The 23,093-nt window shown below is 42.8% G+C and overlaps 2 protein-coding genes across 3 annotated transcripts in view; one reads left to right on the top strand and one right to left on the bottom strand.

The window, feature by feature from the left end:
- The window catches only part of LOC143188561 (uncharacterized), a 121,208-nt gene that overhangs the window by 84,865 nt on the left and 13,250 nt on the right, over positions 1-23,093 (bottom strand). The gene's annotated exons all lie outside the window — the stretch shown is intronic.
- Positions 1-23,093, top strand: part of Tet (tet methylcytosine dioxygenase-like) — a 129,419-nt gene that overhangs the window by 100,254 nt on the left and 6,072 nt on the right. The window contains exons 3-6 of the mRNA XM_076393638.1: positions 1,664-1,903; positions 20,134-20,371; positions 21,177-21,412; positions 21,563-23,022. Of these exons, the coding sequence (XP_076249753.1) occupies positions 1,664-1,903; positions 20,134-20,371; positions 21,177-21,412; positions 21,563-23,022 (2,174 nt within the window). The remainder of the gene's footprint in view (positions 1-1,663; positions 1,904-20,133; positions 20,372-21,176; positions 21,413-21,562; positions 23,023-23,093) is intronic.

Here is a 23,093-nt window from a genome sequence, read left to right as displayed (position 1 = left end):
GTTAAGGGGCACGAAGACTCGCGTGCGGAGATCACAGTTAAGTTCCCCGATAATTCTCGGGGAACGGTGGCACGTTGATAGCGTAGCTCGAGGGACGTCGTAATAATTGATCAAGTTTGCCGCGGGGAAGGGCCCTGGTTATAGCTGTCGGCCAACGCCGCTTGTTGAACTATGGAAACCGTTTCAGCCGACTCGGCCTACTTAGGCCACCTTGTTATTTTTAGCATTAGGGTCACACCGTCGTACGACTGGCTACCGCACACCATCCTCGCCTTCCTTCCTTTCTTCCTTCCTCCGTTCCTTCGTTTCAAAGGCAACGGGGCCTCTTTACAACGACTGGCGCGTGGGCGATCTAGAGGGGACGCTTTCCTCCGAAGGAAAAGCGGTGAACGATCGAGACCACGCGAGTCGTTCGACCTCCCTCGGTAATCGACGATGAAAGTTATTGGATAATTGTCATCTGCATGAGCAGAGACTTCTCTTTCTGGCCCTTATCGTGTCGAGAGATCATTTGGAGTTAGGGTATGTACACAGTTCTGGGGATGGAAACTTGGGAATTGAATAAGAAGTTGAAGAGTTAGTGGAATTGAATTTGAAGTTGAAGAGTTAGTGGAATTGAATATTTGGAGTTGAACATTTGGAGTTGAACATTTGGAGTTGAACATTTGGAGTTGAGCATTTGGAGTTGAGCATTTGGAGTTGAGCATTTGGAGTTGAGCATTTGGAGTTGAGCATTTGGAGTTGAGCATTTGGAGTTGAGCATTTGGAGTTGAGCATTTGGAGTTGAGCATTTGGAGTTGAGCATTTGGAGTTGAGCATTTGGAGTTGAGCATTTGGAGTTGAGCATTTGGAGTTGAGCATTTGGAGTTGAGCATTTGGAGTTGAGCATTTAGAGTTGAGCATTTAGAGTTGAACATTTAGAGTTGAACATTTGGAGTTGAACATTTGGAGTTGAGTGCTTGGAGGAATTGAATGCTTGGAGGAATTGAATGCTTGGAGGAGTTGAATGCTTGGAGGAGTTGAATGCTTGGAGGAGTTGAATGCTTGGAGGAATTGAATGCTTGAAGGAGTTGAATGCTTGAAGGAGTTAAAGCCTTGCAGTAGTTGAATATTTGAAAAAATTCAATAGTTTAAATATTTTAAAATTTGAATATTAAAATATTCCGCCAGTTAATAATTCGAAATGAGAAAATTTCAAATTCTTAAAACTCAGAAATTCAAAACCTTAGAAATTCAAAATCCCCCTTACACTGTCAAGAGATAATAAAAGAGTCTCTGAGAGTTTCTACCTTGGTATCCTAAAATTCAACACCAATGATCGTTGCATTCCAAATACTTCGCACCTGCCTTTCAAAAATCTCATAATTCCATCTTTCAACCACATTCTCAATCACCTCTGAGAATTCTCCTCACACTCTGAATCGATCACCCTAACTATAGTCGTCGGTAACAACGAAAGGGTCAAAAGCTGTTATCACATGAATTTTATTGCCAGCAAGGGGCCTTATTTTCTACCTTAGATGGTAGCTCGAGGATGACGCGATCCTTACTCCAACGATCGCGCCACGGAAGCGTGTACGCGGCTCGTATGCAAATGTCCCCCCAAAGGGGTAACGAATGTTCGACTCTCTTTCTGATGAAAGATTAACCGTTGTTGTTGCAGAGCTATCGAAAGATCGCGCGGCAAGTGAGCACACCGGACAGCGCACCTGCAGGCTTGGGCAGTCCACAGGCTGGTATAGGCGGGCTGCAACAGCATCAGCAACAGCCGCAACAGCAAACGCAACAGACGCTCCATCAGCCAGATCCCATGCAGCAGTCCAAGGACAATCTGAATCCCGCGGCGAACCAGCAAACCGGGGCCCTCAGGAACGGAAACCCTCCGCCTCCTGTCGTCTCGATGGTGAGTACCAACATCTTATTCGTTCGTTCGAGTGACGAGCATCTATAGCTTTTTGGATCCTCATATGAAATTATGTATTTGGTACATTTCGTAATCATGAAAGAATCTTTTAGAAGTATAGAAATTGGAGTATTTGTAATTCTGAAGGGTGGGAAACCTGCCAATTTGTGATTTAGAGAATTTGAGACTTCGAGACTTTGAGATTGAGATATTGAGATATTGAGACCTTAGGACTTTGGGACCTGGGGATCTTGGGACCTTGGGACCTTAGGACCTCGAGACTTTGGGACCTCAAGGATCTCGAAACCTCAAGACCATAAAACTGAAAATTTGTGACCCTGAGAGTTTCAGACTTTAAGAATTTGGGGCTTTGAGATCTTAAAGCTTTGAGACCTTGAGGCTTCTGAGATCTTAAGAGCTTGAAACCTTGAGGCTCTGAGATCTTAAGAGCTTAAGACCTTGAGGCTTTGAGATCTTAAGAGCTTGAGACCTTGAGACCTTGAGACCTTGAAACTTTGAGAGCTTAAGACTTTGCCTCCTTAAGAATTTGAGACTCTGAGATCCTGAGAATGTCAAAATTTCGAAACCTCCCAAATTCGTCCATTCAGTACTTTAAATCTTTAAATCTTTAAAAATGTAGAAGCTCAAAAGTTTGAAAATTAAAAAATTTGAGACTTCAGAACTTCGAAGAATCGATAAACAGTATCTCTTTAAAGTTGTTCTCTTGGAGGAAGGTTTACTGCCTGAAAGAACTGAGTGAACTCCCAGTTGCGCGTTGAATGGTATCGCTTGACGTGAGCTCAAGTCGAGGTGAAAATCCTTTAACGGGGATTCCAAGCGTCTCGGTCCCCAAGGATCTCATCGATCCCTTCCGGCCCGACCGTAATCTGGCTCCGTATATCGGCATGTAACGCGTAGCACACTTCTGGGAATAAACAGCTCCCAATCGGGGTGACCCCTTCGTGTATTTCGTGTACACCGTCTCTAGATCCAGGCCAAGGGCCTTGACCTAGACCATTCCGGCTCATTACTTCAATCTGTCTTCACCCTCGAAGGGAACACGCTGGGTTCTCCTCTGCTTCCGTTGTACTACATAGCTTCGATTTCGATCTATGAGTACAGTAGTTTAGACCCTTAATAGGGTAGCGAGAGAGATGATGTATTGCTCTAGAAGTGTGTAAGCATTTTCTTGAATTTGGAATTAATATTTATTTTTTAAGTAATGGGAGAGTATTTTCAATGAGGAAAATAATTATCAAAGGGGTTGTGTTAAAATAATTTTGAGATATTTATTTAGGGATTTTTCATTTATTTTTTACTGATAATTCCAGTTTCAGACTACATTTTCGAAAGGTTTAAATTAGTTTTCAGAATGGACTTTGATATAGTAAAAGCAGGAAATCTTAGGAAATAGATTGCAATAAATATCTCAATATTTTTCAAAAATGAATTTACTTAGTTTGGAAATTACACTCCTCATATAAGATGGGTATTTTTATACATATAGGTACTAGATCGAGTGACACAATGTCGTTCAATTTTACAAAATTTTTACTGATTATAGAATGCCAGACAAAGTGTTCAGAGATTGAAAATACTTGAAACTATGAAATTTCAAGTAGCAATGCCAAAAGTTTTTAGAGAAGAATGTTTGAAACTTTGAATACATATTTGAGTATTTCGAAGTTTGAATATTTCATTGTTTAGATATTTAAAAATTTTAACATTTGAATTTTTTACAATTTCAATATTTGAATACTTAACAGTTTCAATATTTGAACTCTTTACTATTTCAATACTCCTAAATTACATTTCAATATTTAAAAATTCGTATACCCAGAAATTCAAGTGTTCCTATTTTCAAGTATTCGACCATTTCAGTGTCCAAAAATCTGAACTCTGAAACACTTGACAAAACTCTGAACTAAAAAACTAAAAAAGTCGAAAACTTTCGTCCACAAAAACGTCCTCCTCGACACCCCTCCACCTAATATCGCTTTCGCTTTCTGTTCGACGCGAGAGAAAGAGAGGATCATCCGGGGACAGGAGGCGGGAATGCAGCGTCCGGAGGAAGGAAGGAATGCGGTTCTTCGCATTCGTCTCGAACCGTATATCTCGATCCTCCCGTCCGGTGGCGAGGTTACTGGGCAAACCAGTCTGCAAGTACGGCATGTGTTTCCCGTGCCAGCACACTCGCCGCGACACGTGTGAGGATAATCCGCGTGGTAAAACCGCGGGCACGGGTGTCTGACGAGGTTCCACCTCGTCTGCTACTTGTCCGGTTATCGGCTACCGCCAAGGTCGCGCCTCGTTGAACCCTGAATTCAATCTCTGGAACGCCGTTCCCTGCACGAGCGGCCGAGATTTACTGCTCCATTAGGGCTGTGGTTCAAGTTCGTCGGATGCTTAGAAGCGTTCCTCGACGACGCCTCTTGGAACATCGCCCCCGCGGGATTTCGGGATTTCGAGGCGCACTGTGCTCGAAGATCTGTCAGTTTGGGGATTCACTGGAGCAACTTCGAGCTCCAGTCCCACGGCGTTTCGAGAGCCTACTGTAAATTGGTTTTAGATGGAAGTTTGATGATTTGAATATCTGGTTAGCAACGGGAACTTGGGTAGTTTGATCATTGGCGCTTGGAGTGGTTATTGAAGGATGCATGGAGTCGTGGCTGGGGAGCGAGGGTTTGTTTTTAGGGGTTGGAGAGATAAAGGTGTATGTAAATGGGGGTAGGTGAATTGAAGAGACTTGTGGTAGAGGAGAGTTGTCAAGCTTTGGGTTTTTTTAGGGGAGTAGAAAGTATGCATTTTTAATTGCATCTTTAATTCTTTTTCTGTTGATTCATTTTAGTTTGGGCAAGATGTTTAGCATAGTATACTTGTTAGGTTTTCTGAGGAAGAGGGTTCATTATGTTGTGAATCTCTTTTGTAACCATTAGAATTTCTTCTTTCAATTTGTTAAGACCTCTAAGAAATAAATAAGAAAAGAACCCTTAGATCTATGTTCCATGACAATAGGATACTCTCCAAAAATTACTATTTCTGCATTGAGCTTAGTTCATAAGATTAGTTGACATTTTTATACCTAGTATTTATACTATAATGTTATTTAGCAAAAGAAAAGGTCTTAAAACAGGAATTATTTTTGCTGTAAGCTCTTAAATTTTATTTTCCTTATACAGATTAAATAAAAAAATCTGAGAAACAGTAGCAGAATAGAATTTCGATCATTCATAATTGTTCACAGTTAACAATCTCTTTTATTCAGGATCGATGTTATTCGATATAATAATTTAATTTAAGTTATAATGACTTAGTAGTAGTCTATCAAAACTGATAAAATTAACCATCAAGTTTAAGTCCCATGATAAGCCGATTAATCGAGATCCAACAATGTCCACAACTTACTGCATACTGTCTTATCTAAGTATGTACTGTTGTCGTGAGTCAGTATCAAAGATATTACAAACGGAGACAAGTTATATAGCAAAACTGATAAGCATTTCGCTTATCTCACGACATCCTGAATTCCCTTTAGAGTTCAGATAGAAGCTCGTCCAAGACCATCTACCTGGCTCTCAAGATGAGTAAGAATTACCATACACTCTGGCGATCGATAACTCAAGTGCTTTACTATGAAGTCTCGTTCAACGAAGACCTCAGGAATCCCAATCACTTAAAATAACCTAGTCTAAACGAGCTAAATTCCTGATCAGTCGGCTGCAAATCTTTATGCATTTATGGAAACTTGAAATACGTAAAAAATAACAGAATACATATAACATTCAAAATTACAATAAAATATGAAACCTAGAACAAAAAACTATAGTATGTATTTAAAAGAAGAGGCTACATTTTCTTAACTCTGTCTATAGACACCTAAAATTGCCTAAAAACCCGCAGTCTACTAATACCCAAGTACAAAACCCAAGCATTTCTCTTCGACTCCATAACCCCAGATACCACGATCACCCAGCGTGAAGTCCTCGACCCCGCTCAGTCGAGCCTAAAACAAACCAAAAAGAAGCAATTCCAGCGCCACACGGGCGCACCATCTATCTATCGAGACAACGCCGTACCAAGAAGCCAATTCCACTTTCGCCACTCTCTCGCATCGAAAGCCCGAGCGTCACGGACGTCTGGCCCCTTTGATGTCTCCACTCAATCTCCGTGGTTTTTAAGTGGGCAGAGGGTGGCAGGGTCGGTGTGGGAAGGAATCGCGGAACGCAGACAGGTATCGGCACTCGCCCCGCCGTTTTCACCCCCTTTCGCGAGAGCCACCCTGCTTCCTCTCCGCCCGTCATTCTCCGCCTCCGCCGCCACCTCTTGCTCCTCTTGATACTGCTCGCTTTCCGTTCCCTCTCCCCTCCGACGCCGCGAACGCCCTCGGCCTCTTTCTCGTTCCCTGCGGGACGCGTCTCCCCTCTCTCCCTTTCCCTCGCCAGCTCGGCGGTTCCTGTTCCTGCGGGTATTGATTCGCGTTGGCGGGCGGTCACCGCCCCCACGAGTCGCTGTCTGCCGGTAGTCTACCCTTGCCCCCGACGTTATGCTGTTATTTCGGCGGCCGATCTCCCAGCAGCCCTTGTCACGAGGGAAAAACCCGCGAAAACGGTCGCAGACGGTGGATCGCCAGGCAACCAGGGTAAGAGCCATCTCCCCCCTCGCGACTTCGTTCTCACGCGGGAGAAAAGCAGCGTCGCGATAGCTGAGACCTCGGCCCTTTTGGCTTAAGAGACTTGAGTAGATGTATTGTGCAGAGATGGTGAGTTTGTGAGTTTGCACCCGAGACATGATTTGATGTTCTAGTCAGTTTTAGGGGATAGGTAGATTCTGTTGGTTATGGCTAGGGTAAGTGTACCTAATGTTGGATATTAGGTGTATCTTTAATCTTTAGAGGGTAGGGATTTTTCCATTGAAATTGCAAATTTTTTAGGCAAAATTTGTGGACGTAGGTGACCTACGTGGTCCATGGAGTGTCTGAGTCTGTTGCTGATTCATGTATGGGACAAGACGGTCCACTAAGGGTTAATACCTGAAACGTATCAAAGTAGCCATACTGCAAAAGTTGTAGTAGGGAATCTTCTCTTTGTTGTTGCAATTTGGTCACTTTGTTACATTTCATTTGTTAAGGATATAACTAATGTCCAGTATTAGGTACACTTATCCTGGCGTGGCTAATAATATACTGCATCTGAAAACGTGTGTGAAATCAGGCGATCCTATCTAATGTAACCTGTAACCATATAGATCCACGTTTTTTCCAGATACAACTTTACCAGCTCTGCACAGTACTTTCATTAGACAATTATAGTTTTTTAAGCCACAGCTACACCTAGACGCTCAAGCTATTTTGGCTTGGCAATAGTAAATCATATTTGCAGTATTTTTGCTCAGTTAGTTGACATCACTTGAAGAGTAAGATTAGCATGGTTGAAAAGTTAGCTCTGCTGGCTTAATACGACCAGGCTATTCTGGCTTGCTTGTGTAAAGGAGTATTGGCTTAACTTTTTTTCTGTAGTTTCCAGTCTTTTCTGTAAACCCCCGAGCTGGATCTGTTCTTTTGTTTCGATACTTGTCTTTGCTGTGGCGAGTCGTGGCGGGAAAAGGGGAAGTATTGGTTTCTAGGAGCGTCTCGATGGTTCTTAGTCTTTGGAAACTGAGGTGTAAGGGATCTTTTAATGGTCGGGAGAGGGTTTAATTAGAGGTCTGGGTGACTGCGTTTTGTGGTGGATTGGGATTGTGGGGGAGGTATGATTATTGAATGGGGATTGGAGTGAATTATTGGATGAGGGAGGGTTTGCTGGTTTTTGGAGACTGGTCAGATGAAGCTTACGATCAGACATTTAAGCTTCGAAAATTTGAATTAGTATCTATAAATGTTGTTCATATTCTGATTCTATCATATCAATTGAGGATTAAATAGTGACTAATATCTATGCTAAAATATGCACTTTAAAAATAAGTGGGAGTATTTATATTGATCTTTTCAAATCGATTTTTCATTCAAAATTAAAGATTGAATAAATTTTTCAAGCAAAGATATATTTGTGACTGTATTAAAATTTTACGCTCCTAAAGACCATTATTTCCTATTTTTAACTTTTTATCTAATTTATGCTGACATTGTCATACTTCTCTTGTGTGTTCGAAGTCGATAATGCATGTACGTAATTGTATCTGGACCTTCAATTTCAGTGTTAGTATTAGTACAGATAATGGGGAAATAATTAAAGTTGATATTTCAATAATTATTTATTCCACTCGTTAACTATAATACCTAGTATTTTTAATCAATATTTGTACCAACTTCAGTACTACATACTTAGATTAAATGAAACATCTTGTATACCTATATACACGAAGCCCATATATGGGCTCTAAGGTACTGAAAGGGTTAAATACTCCTGAGAGCTCAAAAGGTGTGCCTGAGTCGATTAAATCTAAGTCAAAGAGTTAAATCTACTTAGGAGACTTCTGCAAGATCTGTATTACCATTTTTTCCGTGTATGTGTACTGGCTTTGTGTTTTTCCACGAAAAGAATCAAATCTAACACTGACCTTTCTGTGCATAAAGATGGCACACACGCATTTCTCTTATTGGCCGAACTGGTTTTATTACTCCTACTTGCAACGAACCGAGCACCCTCACTGTTGTGGGGATTGTCTCCTTGACAACTTCTGAGCTCCCAGCAGTAGGTGTCAGTCCCTGTAGACCGACAGTGTCGAACTTATAAAACAGAATACTGCAGAATGGTTGCGCCGAGAGTATTATTTTCTGTTTATACTCCGTATGCTCTAGCTTAGCTCGTATTGAGCTCTCTCTGCCCCACAGTGGTCTGAAGTCAATATTTAGAGGTCCAGAGCTTCAAATAATTCAAGCAATACTAACACCTTAGGATACTCTATGTATCTATAGAGTTTCAAATCCCAACCTCGTTATTTACTTATTTAACCAACCCTTACAAAACCAGAAAACATCCCTTTCCACAGTTTCGATTCATCTGCTTTTAAATCACATGGACCACCAATCCCAGATTTTGTACCACTGTGCACCAGCCCAACGAAAAGCCTACCGAAATCAGCTCAGCACCCAACGCGTTAATTACCAATCATCTCCAACCACCTCCGTGTCCTTGAACTCCCTAGCGCCAGGGAGCAGTGGCTTCGAGCCCCGTCGCCACCTCGACAATCCCACCCCATAGTCACGAATAGTTGCGGCGAACCATGTCCTCGACACGTCCTCAACACGTCCTCAACACGTCCTCAGCGCGTCCTCAGCATGTCACGGTCGCCAAAGTATCCCCGACACGTTTCTCAAACCCTCGCGACTCTGGAAAGCCGAGACGCTCGAGGCGCGAGTGGCTCGTTTCGAACACGTGTTATTCTCTGGGCGGATTTTCGCCCGAAGCGGCGCGGCGTTAATCGCGCGCGTTAAACGGCGCTGTCGGTCCGCGTAAACGCGGTCAGCCCCGCGATACGGTAATTGGCAATATCGGCGTCGATAAAGGAATCAACGTTACAGCCGGTGTGGCGTGCTCGCTGCGGGGCGCGCCATTATGCAGTAAACCGAAACCACGAAACGCCGCGGCGCCCTGCCCGTGCACGCGAATTGCGTCCGACCGCGAAGCACGTGCGGTTTTCTCTGTCGCGATCGTGCACGAGCCCCCGCCGCGAGCGTTGCGAATGGGCGAACGAGTTTCGGAGTATCGTTGATGAAGTTGGGACACGGGCCAGCGGCACGCGATCGGGATGATGTCTGTTTCGTTTAGTGCGAAAGAAACGAGCTGTGAGGGGGGGCCTCGGAGAATGTTTCTTTTGGAGGAGCTGCGAGGCGAGGGTGGGTAAGGAAGTGGGATGGGGATGATGCTGTGGGAGCAGGAGAATGTTTGATATTGAATTTTCAATCGTAGATATTTCATTGATTATTTGTAGGTGGGTGTAGAAAGTTTGATACTTGCAGAAAATTTTTTTTTAATCGTTTGACGCTGTTTTGGAGGATTCGTTGTAGATACTCAAATCAACCCTCTTTAGGAACTCTGCCAAATATTTGTAGTATCTTGTCTTGTAAATTTGTCTCGTGTAGCGTGCTATAAAGTTGCTTCAAAAATAAGAGAAGAATGTATAAATTGAATATACTTACAGGAGTTATGATAAAATCAAAAACACCAGAAGGAATTGTGAAAGTTGTTATATTGTGGGAATAAGACATTATAAATATTTGAATATTTGAAAATTTGGATATTTAAATATTTGAATATTTGAAACTAAGAATTCGTACATTTGAAAATATTTGAAAAATTGTAGGTACCCACAGATATTTAAAATTTGGAGTACCTATCAATTTCAGAATTTAAAAGCTTTACAATTTCGAATATTTGAAAATTTGAGCGTTTAAGACTCAAAAATTGGAAATTTAAAATATCGAATATTTGAAACTTCCAGGGTACGAAAATTTGAAAGTTCAAACATCAAAGAATTTCAAACACTCGCAGCTCCAAATTTCCTCTACAGTGTACTGTATGTGCATAATTCACTTATCAAGTAGCTATTCTCGATAATCAGAACCACCTACGATGCTACGATAGTAGCATGCTACATTATGCTATATCATAGTAACATAATGTGATCAACTTCACACGAGCAAAAATCTCCAGAAACCATATGTATGCACATACGAACTCTCCCATGCGAAGAACTCATTCATAGAACAGCGTACAACTTCTCATATTTTATCTCTGTGTTTTTTACCACGTGGTTACTAGAAAAAGCCAACAACATGCGTTTTGTACTTCACGGAAGACCAGGGTGCTCTAAAAAACTGGTTCTCGTAAACCGCAGAACCTGCGATACTCTGTCTTTCTCATTTTTTCCCACGCTTCTATTAGGAAAAGCTGACATGTTTTTTCTACTTCGTGGAGAATCAAGCGGCTTGAAAAAACCGGTTCTCGTAGGCTTGCCTCGGACGAGAGCCAAGAAGCAGTTTTTTCTATCCTTCCTGATCAGTGGCTCGTCGCGTGGACGACGTCGATCTTGTTTTGCTAATACGTGTGTTTTTTTTTCTCACGTTGGTGTAAGCAAAAACAAGCCACCTGACCCGAGCAATTTTGAGAAATGAGTCCAGACTTCAGAGTATCGAGGCTAGATAGTAAATCTATGCAGAGTGAATGGGCCATTGTTTGTACTATAAGTGTTTTAAAGTAGATACTGTTTAAATTTGAAGAGGGTTTGATTTTTCTTTTTGGAGACAAGTAGCTTTTTATTTTTGTGGCATGAGAGAGGATATTCATTTATTAAAGATTTTTTATTAGTATTACTGTTTAGCTTACAGATCATAATCTTTTAGATTTCTGCAACTGTTCGTGAATTCAACAACTGTCGGAGCAATATTCCTTTAAAGGACTATAAATCCTTTTATATACAAGGTATTTGATAACAGGTGTCAGACATTTTATGAGGTTATGCTACGTGACCAAATTCGTGTGAAATGTGTCTGACTCGGAAGCTTGGAACCTATTCTACTGTCAGTGTGTCCTACTCTAGTCAGACACAGCGCAGTGAGTAGAATATGTAAGTCCTGAATCAGACACACTTGAGGTGTAAGAATTGAGAATTTAAATATTTAAAAATGCGAAAAATTCACATTAAACCTTCTCTATAATTCATAATCAACTCTCAAAACGTCCCTTATCAACCAGTCCAACTTCAAGACCGCCTGCGATACTACATCCCAACGTAACTAAATTCCACCAGCAGTACAGTGTTCTAAGGTTCCTATTCAACAATCCAGGCCTTCAAATAATTCAAGCAATATTAAGACCTTAGAATACCCTGCAAATCCACTATATAGCTTCAAATCCTATCGAGTTCATTTATTACTTATTTAACCAGGACTTACTAAACCAGAAGACATCCCCTGAATCGAATTTCGATTCGTTTGATCCAAAATCATCTGGACCACTAAGTCCAAACTTGAGAGCGCTGCGTCGCCACGCATCGACCGCAATCAAATAATCGCAGTTTCGCCATATCCGCCTCGTACGCTCCATAAAAAAGTGGGTCCACTTTACATCTCGGAGACAAACGCAGGGGGATCCGAGCCGAAACAATACCCGCCTAAATTGACTCGAATTCCTGTGGGCGCGTTAAATCTCGGGCCCACCTCCGCGAGGCATTGGAGTCTGCTGGCAGGGCTCTCGCGTTCCCCGTAGAAAAAGCGCGAAAGGTGTAGCGGGGCTTTGTTCCACGACAATCTTTTTTCCTCCCCCTCTTTCCCCATCCCGCGAGAAAGGGGGAGAGTCGTTTGAGGCGCATTGTTTTCGCCGAAAGCGAGCGTTCGCGTCGCGAATAAAACCGCCTGGCAAGATGTAGATAGGCTGAGCCCGTCTCTGCAATATCCCCCCCTTTCATCCCCTCCTCTCCCCTCCCCCCCTTTCCTGCTTGTCGATTCCCTTTCGTACCCCTCGATTTAAGCGTGCACGGCCGAGCGAATATAAATCCTTTGTATCTGTGTGCTCGCGAAGGAGGGAGGTCAGAGGGGGCGAAAAGACGATAAAATCGCTGGGAAATCGTTGCTGGCCAAGGCTGGCCGAGGGAAAAATCTCGAAGTCAAATCGATGCAAAAATGGGGTGGGAAGGGGGAGTATCGTTTTGGAGCGTAGGGGTGGGTCTAGGGTATACTGGTCGACTATGATAAAGGCAGTATTGTCTCGATATAGGCTCGAGATTTGGAACCAGTTAGAGGCTTAGGAGATATGGGAAATTTGTTTATAAATTCAGTTTTTGCAAGAGGGACTTGAATCTGAATTTTTGAAGACACAGAATTTTAATTTTAATTCAAGTGTACTTTATGTATTTTCTATAGTATGAGAGTCTCCAAATATTTCTGCACAGTAATGTACGCTTATCTAACAACAAACTCTAACGACTCAAAAGAAGCAAGACGTTTCAACCCTCCACCCTGCCATCTTGCTCTTCCTTTTCTCGTTCAGCTGCAGAAAAACGATCGAAGTATCAGAAACTGTGCCTCCTCTTCCCCGTGTACCAACCATATAAATAGCGCGATAAAAGCTGTTTCGCCGCGCAAACGTCCCGTTTTATCGGTTTTTCACGGGCGTGCCGCGCGATCGAGCGACCCGAAAAAAGAGAAGACCGAGCGGGCCGCGTGGATGCACGATTTTCCCGCCGCTATCGCGTGGATGGCCGTCGAGGGGATGGTGGTTCGCGTTGATAAATGAATTTTCAGTGCGTCGCCAGCGTACGTACGCGTAACCATCCGCGCTGCTGTTCGAGCGCGTGATCGTCCGCGCGCGCGGAACGCTTAATGAAATAAACGTATCGATGCGGGACTGATTGCTGTGGCTAATTCGTCGATAAATTTGCAGCCCCTCCGTGTAGGCCGACAGAGAGGGAACGCTAGCGCGACAGGGGCGGCGAAATTAATTTCTGGCTCGATTTTCAAAGCGGCTCGAGCCGCTCGTAATCGAATATCGGTCGATGCACGTGACAGAGGATATTCTTGTTGAGGGACTGATGAGGGGTAATTGATAGTTAGGGAGAGGTAGAGGGTCTTGTTGAGGGATTTAAGGAGCTGGAAATTTCGGAGGAATTTAATATGTTCGATAATAGGTGGCAGCTGAGGGTAGGAAAGTTTATTATATGTATAGAATATTTAAGGTAAATGTCCTAGTAGATGATCGTGTCCTAATATTTCAACGTTAACGATAATTTTATTCAATTTTAGAATTAAATTCTGATGTATCAAGTAACCTAATAAATAAAAATGAAAACTAGTGTCTTAAAATAGTATCATCGGATTCTGGAACCTCATAGTTAAAGTATAGGGACATATTTAGATTGTTCACTTACTGCGACATTTGACTTTTTAAGTGTTCTAAATATTTCTAAATTCTTGTCTTACTGAATTTTCTCACGTTGCATTAAAGTCAGATAAGAAGTAAAAGAAAGATACAATATAAATTGACTGTTTTCAAGGTGGCAACAGTATCGATCAAAAAAATCACCCACACTTCCGTTTCTCACCTAGAACCCAATCTCCTCCCAGAAAATCTCCAAAAAATTCACCAAATTCCACGTCTCTCAAGATACCCGCTCACCCCTCATAAAATACCAACACAATCTCAAAATATCAACTCACCCTCTCGAGGGTGCCCCAGCCAAGTTGTCCCATGAATCATCGAGAGGCTCAGGAACCAGTCGTCGGGTCGGGCCACGGGTGGAAAAACGAAGCAAAGAAAGGAGCCGGAAGGGGAAGGGGTCGAGGTCAACGCACCGATGAAGCTCCACGGCGAAGAGGGTGGAGGGACAGCGAACAAGCGACAGAGGACGAGAGAAGGCGAGAACGAGAGAGTCGACGAGAGTAGCGTGGCTCCTGAGGGTTATGTTTGGGTGCTGTCGCGGCGCATCCCGTTTTATCACGCCTCGGGTTTACGTTGCCCTAGGTCACGATGTCAAGAGAACGGAAGGATTTTCCCCCTGAGAGGCCACCACCGACAGACTCGCGACGAGAGAGAGAAGGAGAGAGTTGTGGTAGACGAGGAAAGGAGGAAAACACGAAGGAGAAACCGAGGGAGGCGGCTCTGAGGGATCGCTGACTCGGTTGGCGAGACGCCCGGGTCTTCGATGCTATCAACCTCGACCACAAACACCGATTCACGGCCACTTTGGGGGTTCCCCCGAGAGAGAGTTTCTCGGCTCACAGCCACCTTCCGCTTCCACTGGAGCCACTCCACCGACGACCCACTTTTTCGAACGTTTACACGCCGTTTCGATATCCGAGGATTTCTGTGCCAGTTCAGCCCAGTTGTCCCCTTTGAAGATAACCTCGCTAGGCAGATTCTCTGGTCTCTTTTGTGGTCTTGGACACCTCCGTGCCACTTTGGGGCTTCTGTGGTACGCGTGGGTGATGGATAGAGAAGACTGAGAACGTGTATACAGAGATCGATAGTTTCAGAATTTTTTGGCTTTTCTAGATTTTAGATTTTTTTATTTTGTGGTTGTTGGAGATTTTGGGTTATTTGGAGCACTTTGAGAAGTTATTCATTTTATTCATTTTCAGAGGTCTATTTTGTTCAGTTTCGGAGACACTGAGGATGTAGGTGAAGGATTTGGTCCTTTTGAAGACTGAATATCTAGATTCCAGAGTTAGTGGACTTAATACACTCAAACTCTGGAGTTTAGATATAATCTAAATGTCTCAATAGCTGACCATGTCCCGATACCTAAACACTAACACTAATTTTAATCCATTTCGAACTTAAATTGTAATATATTTGATAATTAAAAAAAAAACAATAAGTAAACTCAAGTACTGGGAAATTATAATCCCAGTATCGATACATACATTTTTAGGTATTGCATTTACTACAACATTTGACATCTTAATTTTCTATAAAGACATTTATCTCAATGTAATATAAAATATATAAGTGTAGTTCAAATTTTAAAGTCAAATTTAGACTTTACACTATAAACTATCCACCTTTCACTGTGAATGAATCATCCTCCACATCCAAAATAAAAGAAGTGTAAATTCGCCTCAAAAGTAAAGTTGTATAAATCAAGCGTATCTTAGATAGGGACTAGGGAACTTTATATCTGGCTGTACCACTAAAATCCCCAGTCTCCAGAAAAAGAATTCTCTCGGAGCAATCCAAAAAAAAAACAGGTCCATTCGCTTAAACCGATATTCTTTAATCCCCTTCAAAAGAGTTGTCACATTTCATTGGGGAGTATCAAGTGCAAGGGACGCTCGTTTTCCATAGGGCAAGCGTACCACGAGGAAATTTCACTTCCTTGGTCACCGTCAACGGGATTACCATCGTAACTCAGTTAATTGAACTGTACCCGCGTAACAAGGGTAATAACCCGCAAAACGGTCTGTAGCTGCACAGAGAGCAACACCGAATAAACATGCCGCGCGGAAAATATACGAGCGTGCTCGACCGCCCCTCGCACGTCCACCAAATTTTATTCGATCGACTGTCTAATTTTCCTCGTCGCTCGCCGCTCGGGAAAGCGTCGAATTTCTGAGCGAATTTCGGTGTAACCGCGACCGTGAATACAATTACTCGAAATTTCCTGTCTTTTTTATTCCTCCCCCTGCAATTGCGTTTCGCAACCTTGGCAATCGGGGGAGGCTGTGGGCGTTTGGAGGGATGAATTTATGAGGGGTGCTCCGAAATTTTGGGTAACTTGAACAGGAGACTTTGGATTAAGAAATTTATATTGATAGAATTTTTTATTTAAGGATGTACTGTAAAATAAATGGAAATATAATTGTAGGTGATAGTAAATATTATTTAAATAGTAAATGGTAAATAATTTTTTATTTAGTTTTTACTATTACTGATACTATTAATAATATTATTTAAATGATATTTACTCTTAGTTAGTGTTATATTTTTATCCATTCTATTTTACGGTATTGAGGAATAGAAAGTAGGAACGTGTTACTACTCGCAGTGCTGAGGATCTATACAGTGTGTTTGATAACAGATGTCAGAAATTTTAGGAAGTGATTCAACGTGTCAAAAGATAATTAAAGAAATTAAGAATGTCAGAATTGCATTCAAGGATTTGTTTCTGAGTTATTAATTGTAAAAAATACACCTAAAATGCGCGAGAATTGTGTCTGACTTGGGACTCAATCTACTGCTGGCAGACATGAGCCAGGTCAGACTCAGGGATATCAGTAGAATGAGTCTTCGAGTCAGATACATTTCAGCTGCGTTCTCAGGAGCTAATAGTTTGCAAACGAAGCCTCAATCGCCATTTTGATATTCTTTATTTTCCTCTTAATTTGGTATCTGAAATCACTTCTTTAAATTTCTGATACCTCTTGTCGAACACCCTTGTATATATTCTATGTAGTTGTGTATCATCTGTATTTTTTCAAGTACGAAAATAATGCAAATTTGCAAGATCTACACAGATACTTTCTCATTATAAACACACTATTATATCTTCCTCTTTAAAGTCAGTGTCTCACCTTCCAATATTCCTGCCTTTGACAAGACAATTAATGAATTATCAATTCACTAGCACATACAGAGATGCATAAACTCGCCAATGAACAACGAGTCTATTAAGTAATTATTATACCTGCAACCTAACCCAATTTCTATAATATCAATCTCTCAATTTCATCAAACCTCATTTCCAATTTCCCTTCAAAACTCACCCCTCAACTGTGCCACAAAATCAAACTATCGAGCCATCGATCATCCCACCGAACAACTCACATATGCGACGGATAACAGGGGTAACAGAAACCAGCATAAAATATCGAAAGAGAAAGAAGTCCAGCCAAGAAATTCCCTAAGTCCGCGACGGGACATCTTTTATTTAAACCTGCGTTCAGGACTGGACGTCGAAAAATCGATCGTCGGAGAAGGGAGATAGTAGGAGAGGATAGGAGACGGGGAGAAAGTGAAACAGAATGACAGAGCTCGTCGGAGGCGTACAGACGAGCAAACTGATCGTCGTTGTCTTCGTTTTGTACGAAGTTTTATAGTCCGGTTGCGAGTTTGCCAGTTCTTTCCTTCATTCCCCGTCGCTTCTCTTTTTTAGCCCCGTCCCACTCCCTCTTTTTCTCAATCTATTTGCGGCCCTCCCTTTCTCCGTCTCCTCCCCTCCCCAAGCCCCCAACCCCCGTCGACCGCGGTTTCCTTCGAATGGGCACTGTGTCTGTCTCGCTTCGAACACCACACGCAGAGCCACGACACACAGAACCGCGCGCACGCGGATCGAAGCTGTGCCTCTCTCGCTCCCAGCGAGCGCGAGCGGATCGGAGTAGCGATGGCCTCAAGACGCTCAGAATGCCAAGGGGAAATTGTCGACTGCCTTAGACATAGTGCCCCTTTGATACGAGATCGCTGGAAGGTGACCAAGAGAGCTCTATCGGTTTTTCAAGGGGAATCGGATCTCTTGTAAGTTTTTAGGAAGATTTGAGGAATTTTCAGGGAAATTGTTTTCTTGTTGGAAAAGAGGAGTTCAGTGTGGGGATGGGTACATTGATAAGTAGAATTGTAATTATGGTAATGGAAGGGTGTGGGAGTTGAGGAATCTTGTTTTGACTTGGAAAGCGCGGGAACTTTCTTAATTATCTAATATGTTTGGTGTATGTAATCTGAAATTATTTAGGGGGATAGATGTACTGTTACTGATGTCTTTGATGAGAGTTTAATTTAAGATTGGAGTGCTATGAGTTTGAGTTGACCTTAGTGCTCTCGAATAATATCGGGGACGCTATTAATACAAATTGGAGGTTCTTGAAAATTGGGGATCTTAAATAATGGCAATTTTCTTCTTTTTTTCATCTTGTGATCTAATGTCAGGGGATACTGTAAGGAAAAAGGGGGATTCTTGAAAATTGAGGATATTTATTAATGGCAGTTTTCCTTCTTTTTCTTTTGTCTTTTGTGAGGCAATATCAGAGGATGCTAAGTAAACATTCGGTATTTTTGAAAATTGGAGATTTTTATAATGCCAATTTCTTCTCTTTCTATTTCTTTTTATAAGGTAATATCGGAGAACACTATAAGTGATAATTGAAGATTTTAGGTAATAGCAATTCTTTCCTTTCTTATTTTTTCTTGAATATAAACTTGGGTTTAGAAACTATTTGGGTATAAAAGGAAAGAAAGTGGATTCAACATTATAATTTTATACATAGAACAGAAAGCTTAATTAAACCTTGTCTAATTAAGCCAAGTTCAAAACGAGAAATAATAAACCCAAACGAATAAAACTGAATTCCTGAAAGAGCTCCCGCTAAGAGCCTAACGTCATCGCCTCATGAAACAGCGACTATACAAAAATAATTACAGAAAACTATGCGAAAGTAAAATCTCGGAATTATACATTTCACTTCGAGATAGCTCGATCGCAACAGAGTTGCACGAATCACAATTTTACTACCCCATAAAACCGAAGAACGCAGGCAGAGATCCAGATTAAATACAAAATAAGGCAAGGTAAATCCCAGAATTGTAGAAAAATTCAATTTCACTGCCAGACAGTTCAGAACGCGCATAAAAACGATAATATCTGTTACATGTCGGATCTCCAACTGGAATTACAAAGAAAATAATTTTATTGCCGAGAAAGGTAGAAAACATAAAAAAAGAGAAGAGGATAAAATCCACTAGATATCAGGCCCCACTGAGGAAAATCTGGAACCAATAGAAAGGAGGATTCAATTTTTACAGCTTTCAACCTCGAGCAAGATTCAAAAATCTTTTCTCGAAGCCATCACTGACCACCGAACAAATAAAAATAAACGAAACTGCACACAGGTACAGTTCCTCGTTTGAAGCAGCTTCATTGTGCTCGCGACGAGTTCGCGAGAGAAAACCATTTCACGAATCTATCGTTCACGAAAAAATTTCACAAAACACGCGAAATTCTTCAGATTCCTCATATTTCGGAGGAACGATTCCCCACCCACGCAGAGTTGACTAGTCGCATCTCTGCGTCCGAGAAATTGATTGCCCCCTCCTGAGAGAGGAAGTAGCTTCTGAGACGCAGGGAACGATGCTAATTCGTAACATTGATCAGGTTATTGTGTCGTAATTAGATAGTACTCTTAGAAACTCGACTGACGAGTTTTATTTAATTAAAACATAAAGGTGTGTGCATAGAAAGCGAGAGATAAATAGAGTTCTAAGATGAACATTCAGTGCAGCTGAGAACCACTGGCTCGTGCATAGTTAAAGAACCATTGCTGACGAATGGCTACTCCCCCACCAAGATATGCACAGTGGCTATCAACTCCTTTTATAGAAGAATTCTACAATTTTCTATTCTAAACAAAGAGACCTAAGACTGTAAAAACAGAAACCTCTTACATACATTTATCTATCTGTAATATAAGAAATTTTAAGAAATTAATTCCTGAGAATCATGTAGGGTTCTCAGAACCTGAATTCATTGCGAAATGAACTAAAAAGAAATCATCTCTCAGCCCATATAGTATAATATAATGGACACTACTGTTTCAGTAGAAAAGGCTATTCATAGTCAGACCAGAAAGAATTCCATTAAAAATTTCTATCACATGCAAAGCTATTCCACTTTTGAATAACACAGATTTTACCTCATAAATATTAAAAATTGAGTTACCATAAATACTCTGACCCAAAAATTGACTTTCTATAAATCAATAAAAATGTCCCGCTCGATCCAACTGAAAAACGTGTCGTTTCTGTTCACAGTCCCCCGGAGTGATGCCATTTTACGGTGATACCAGCGCAGGCTTCCGGCCAGCAGCTGGTTTCGGAAACACTGTTTGGCATCAGGGAGTCACTCCTGTGGGAGCAGTCGCGGTTGAAACGTCAGCAGCACCATGGCCACCTCAGCAGTTCATCCAACAAATCCCAGCACCGAATCAGCTCGAGGAGCTGAGGTACCACACTCAGTACACCGCCGCCGCGCCGTACCATCCGCAGCCAGGTAATTGAAGCGCGGATCGATTTCGGGGAATTTATGAATGGCCCCCAATCCACCCTCTTCCATCCACCTCGAACGGATAACATTCAATCTTTATGAAAGCTGAAATATGGAGGTCTTAGAAATCCTGTTTCCCTTCGGGAGAAAAAGCAAATGGCTGCCTTACTGGCAGTGTGGGTTATCATAGTTTTGATAGGAAAAGTTAGTGCAGTATGTGGTAGTATAGAAGTATTATGAGAGAGTTAATATTGGGATAGTGCTATGAGGAATATTATAGAAATATTAGACATTGTATTAATATCTAGCGATGGTCTTAGTTGCTAATAAAATTGTATCACTTTCTAAAAATGCAGGTTATTAAATATGTACTAAGGACTTCTTAAGAAAAATTCAATTTACATCGAATTTATTTGCGCCAAAAATCTAATTGAATTTTACTCAATTTTAGTCAGTTTTGAAAAAAATAATATATAAACTGGCATCACAGTTTTCAAGACTTCCTGCTTCCCTGAGACACCCAGTAGATACACATTTACCTACATGTAATAGATATTTGAGTAGTGCCATGAATGCTCAAAGTTGTTTCCAAACTTCGCTAAGTAATTATCGATGTACCAATTTTCACTAAAAGAGGCACTGAATAAATGCCTACGCCCAACAAAATTCCACCCTCCGACCCAAGAGCCAATCCTTTCATCGTCCCAGAAAGATGGATGAAGCAAATCGCGCAGGGGGTTGCATGAGGGGGTGTTTGCCACGAGGATCCGCGATATTCCGTGGAATCAGCAGGCGAACTTTTTGATTACAGTCGCGTATCAGCAACAGACTTTCATTACGACGGATCAGTCGGCGTTTCAGCGTGCTGGGGCGACAGGACAATACACAATCACGGGGCAGCCCTCGCCCTTGCCACCAGTCGCCCCGCAAACGGTAGCATCGACGGCTCAGAGGCCACTAAACGGTCAATTCATGGATCCAGCCGCCACTGCGACCCAATCAGTCGGTTATGAAAGGCAGGATTACGTCAATGGTTACCAACAACAGGTACAATTACACCTGAATCGTTTCTAATTAAAGGACTCGAGACGTGTCGGCGCATTTAGGTGAATTTCGCGCGCAGCTGTATCTCCCTATAACCAAAATGACTTCGATAGTAGCTCGAACGATGAAGATATCGACGGGTCTGATTTTCAGGACGTGACAATGGCGCCGCCGCCTTCGACCACCCCCACGAGTCGCAGTAGCTCGGTGCACATGGACAATCAGCAGCAGCAGCAACAGGCCTCCCAACAGTCGCAGTCCCAGTCACAGCAGCAACAGGCAGACACTCAGGTGAAGGGATTCGCGACGATCGCAGCCACCAACGTGTCGGGAAACGAGATGCCTGGGTATCCACTTCAACCGGGCCCACAGAGTTTACACAACTCTAACGGATATCCAGGCTACGTGGAAATGGGTCAGCAACAAGTACAGAACCAGTGGCAGCAGCCCCAAGTGACTCAACAGCACCAACAGCAGCAGCACATGCAGCAGCAGCACTCTGTGCCTGATGGCAACCAGCGACACATATGGTCCGATACTAGCACCAACACTAAGGTGAACAATGTTGGCAGTAACATGAACTGGTCCGATGGGTCGATGCAGCAACAGTCCCAGCACCAGAAATCTTCTCAAGCCCAACAGACTATGCAAAGTAGCAGCATGAAGGAGCAGCAGAATATGCAGATGCAGGGACAAGAGTTACCCAGGCCAGCTAGCCACATGAGCTGGGAGAACGGTAGCGTGAAGGAGCCGCAGACACCGCAGTCGTGGACGGACAATAGCGATAATCAGCAACAGCAAACTCAGGGAAACTGGTCGCGACAGAGCCCGAAGCTGAGGGACACGCAGAACCCAAGATTGACACCGTCTAGTCAACAACAGCCTCAGCACCAGGGCTGGATGCAGCACTCGCCGAAGCTGTCGGACCATCAGCAGAATCAGTCTCATCAGAACGCCAGGATGACGCCCTCTGGTCAGCACAGCTGGCAGCAGAGCAGTCCAGAGATGCAGCAGAACACTGGCCAACAGAATCCTAGGTTAACACCGTCTGGTCAGCAAATGGCGCAGCAACAGCAGTCCCAGCAGCAACAGTGGTCGCAGCAAACGAAGATCGAGAAGAGTCCCAGGCTCACGCCGTCTAACCAGATGTCCTGGCCAGACACGCCAACTAGTCAACCCAATTGGTCACCCAACAGCATGAAGAGTGATAGTAGTCAGCAGCCACAGCAACAGTGGCCAGACTCTCAGCCTAGTCCGAGGAGAACACCTGGCCATCAGCCAGCTGCTTGGCAGCAGCAACAGCAGTCTCAGGAGAACAAAATGGAGAACCAGATGTCCTGGTCGCCAAGCTCAGTGACTGAAAACCAACCCACCTGGGGCCAGCAGGCCAGCAAGCAAGACATGCAGAACTCCGGGGAAAGAGTGCTTTGGCAGCAGCAGACAGATACAAAACCGAATGGATTCTCGGATAATCAAGATGCTCAGGAGAGTAACGTATTTGCTCAATCCAACCGCGTGAACTTGAACAGCCGATTGAAATCGATGATCCTGAACAAGCAGCAGCAGCAGCAGCAACAACAACAGCAGCAGCAGCAGCAGCAGCAACAACACCAACACCAACAACAACAGCAACAACAGCAGCAGCAGCAGCAGCAACAACAACAGCAGCAGCAGCAGCAGCAGC

The sequence above is a fragment of the Calliopsis andreniformis genome, chromosome 1 (genome assembly GCF_051401765.1).
Source record: "Calliopsis andreniformis isolate RMS-2024a chromosome 1, iyCalAndr_principal, whole genome shotgun sequence".
In the NCBI taxonomy this organism is placed as follows: Eukaryota; Metazoa; Arthropoda; class Insecta; order Hymenoptera; family Andrenidae; genus Calliopsis; species Calliopsis andreniformis.
This window is presented reverse-complemented; position numbering and strand designations above follow the sequence as displayed.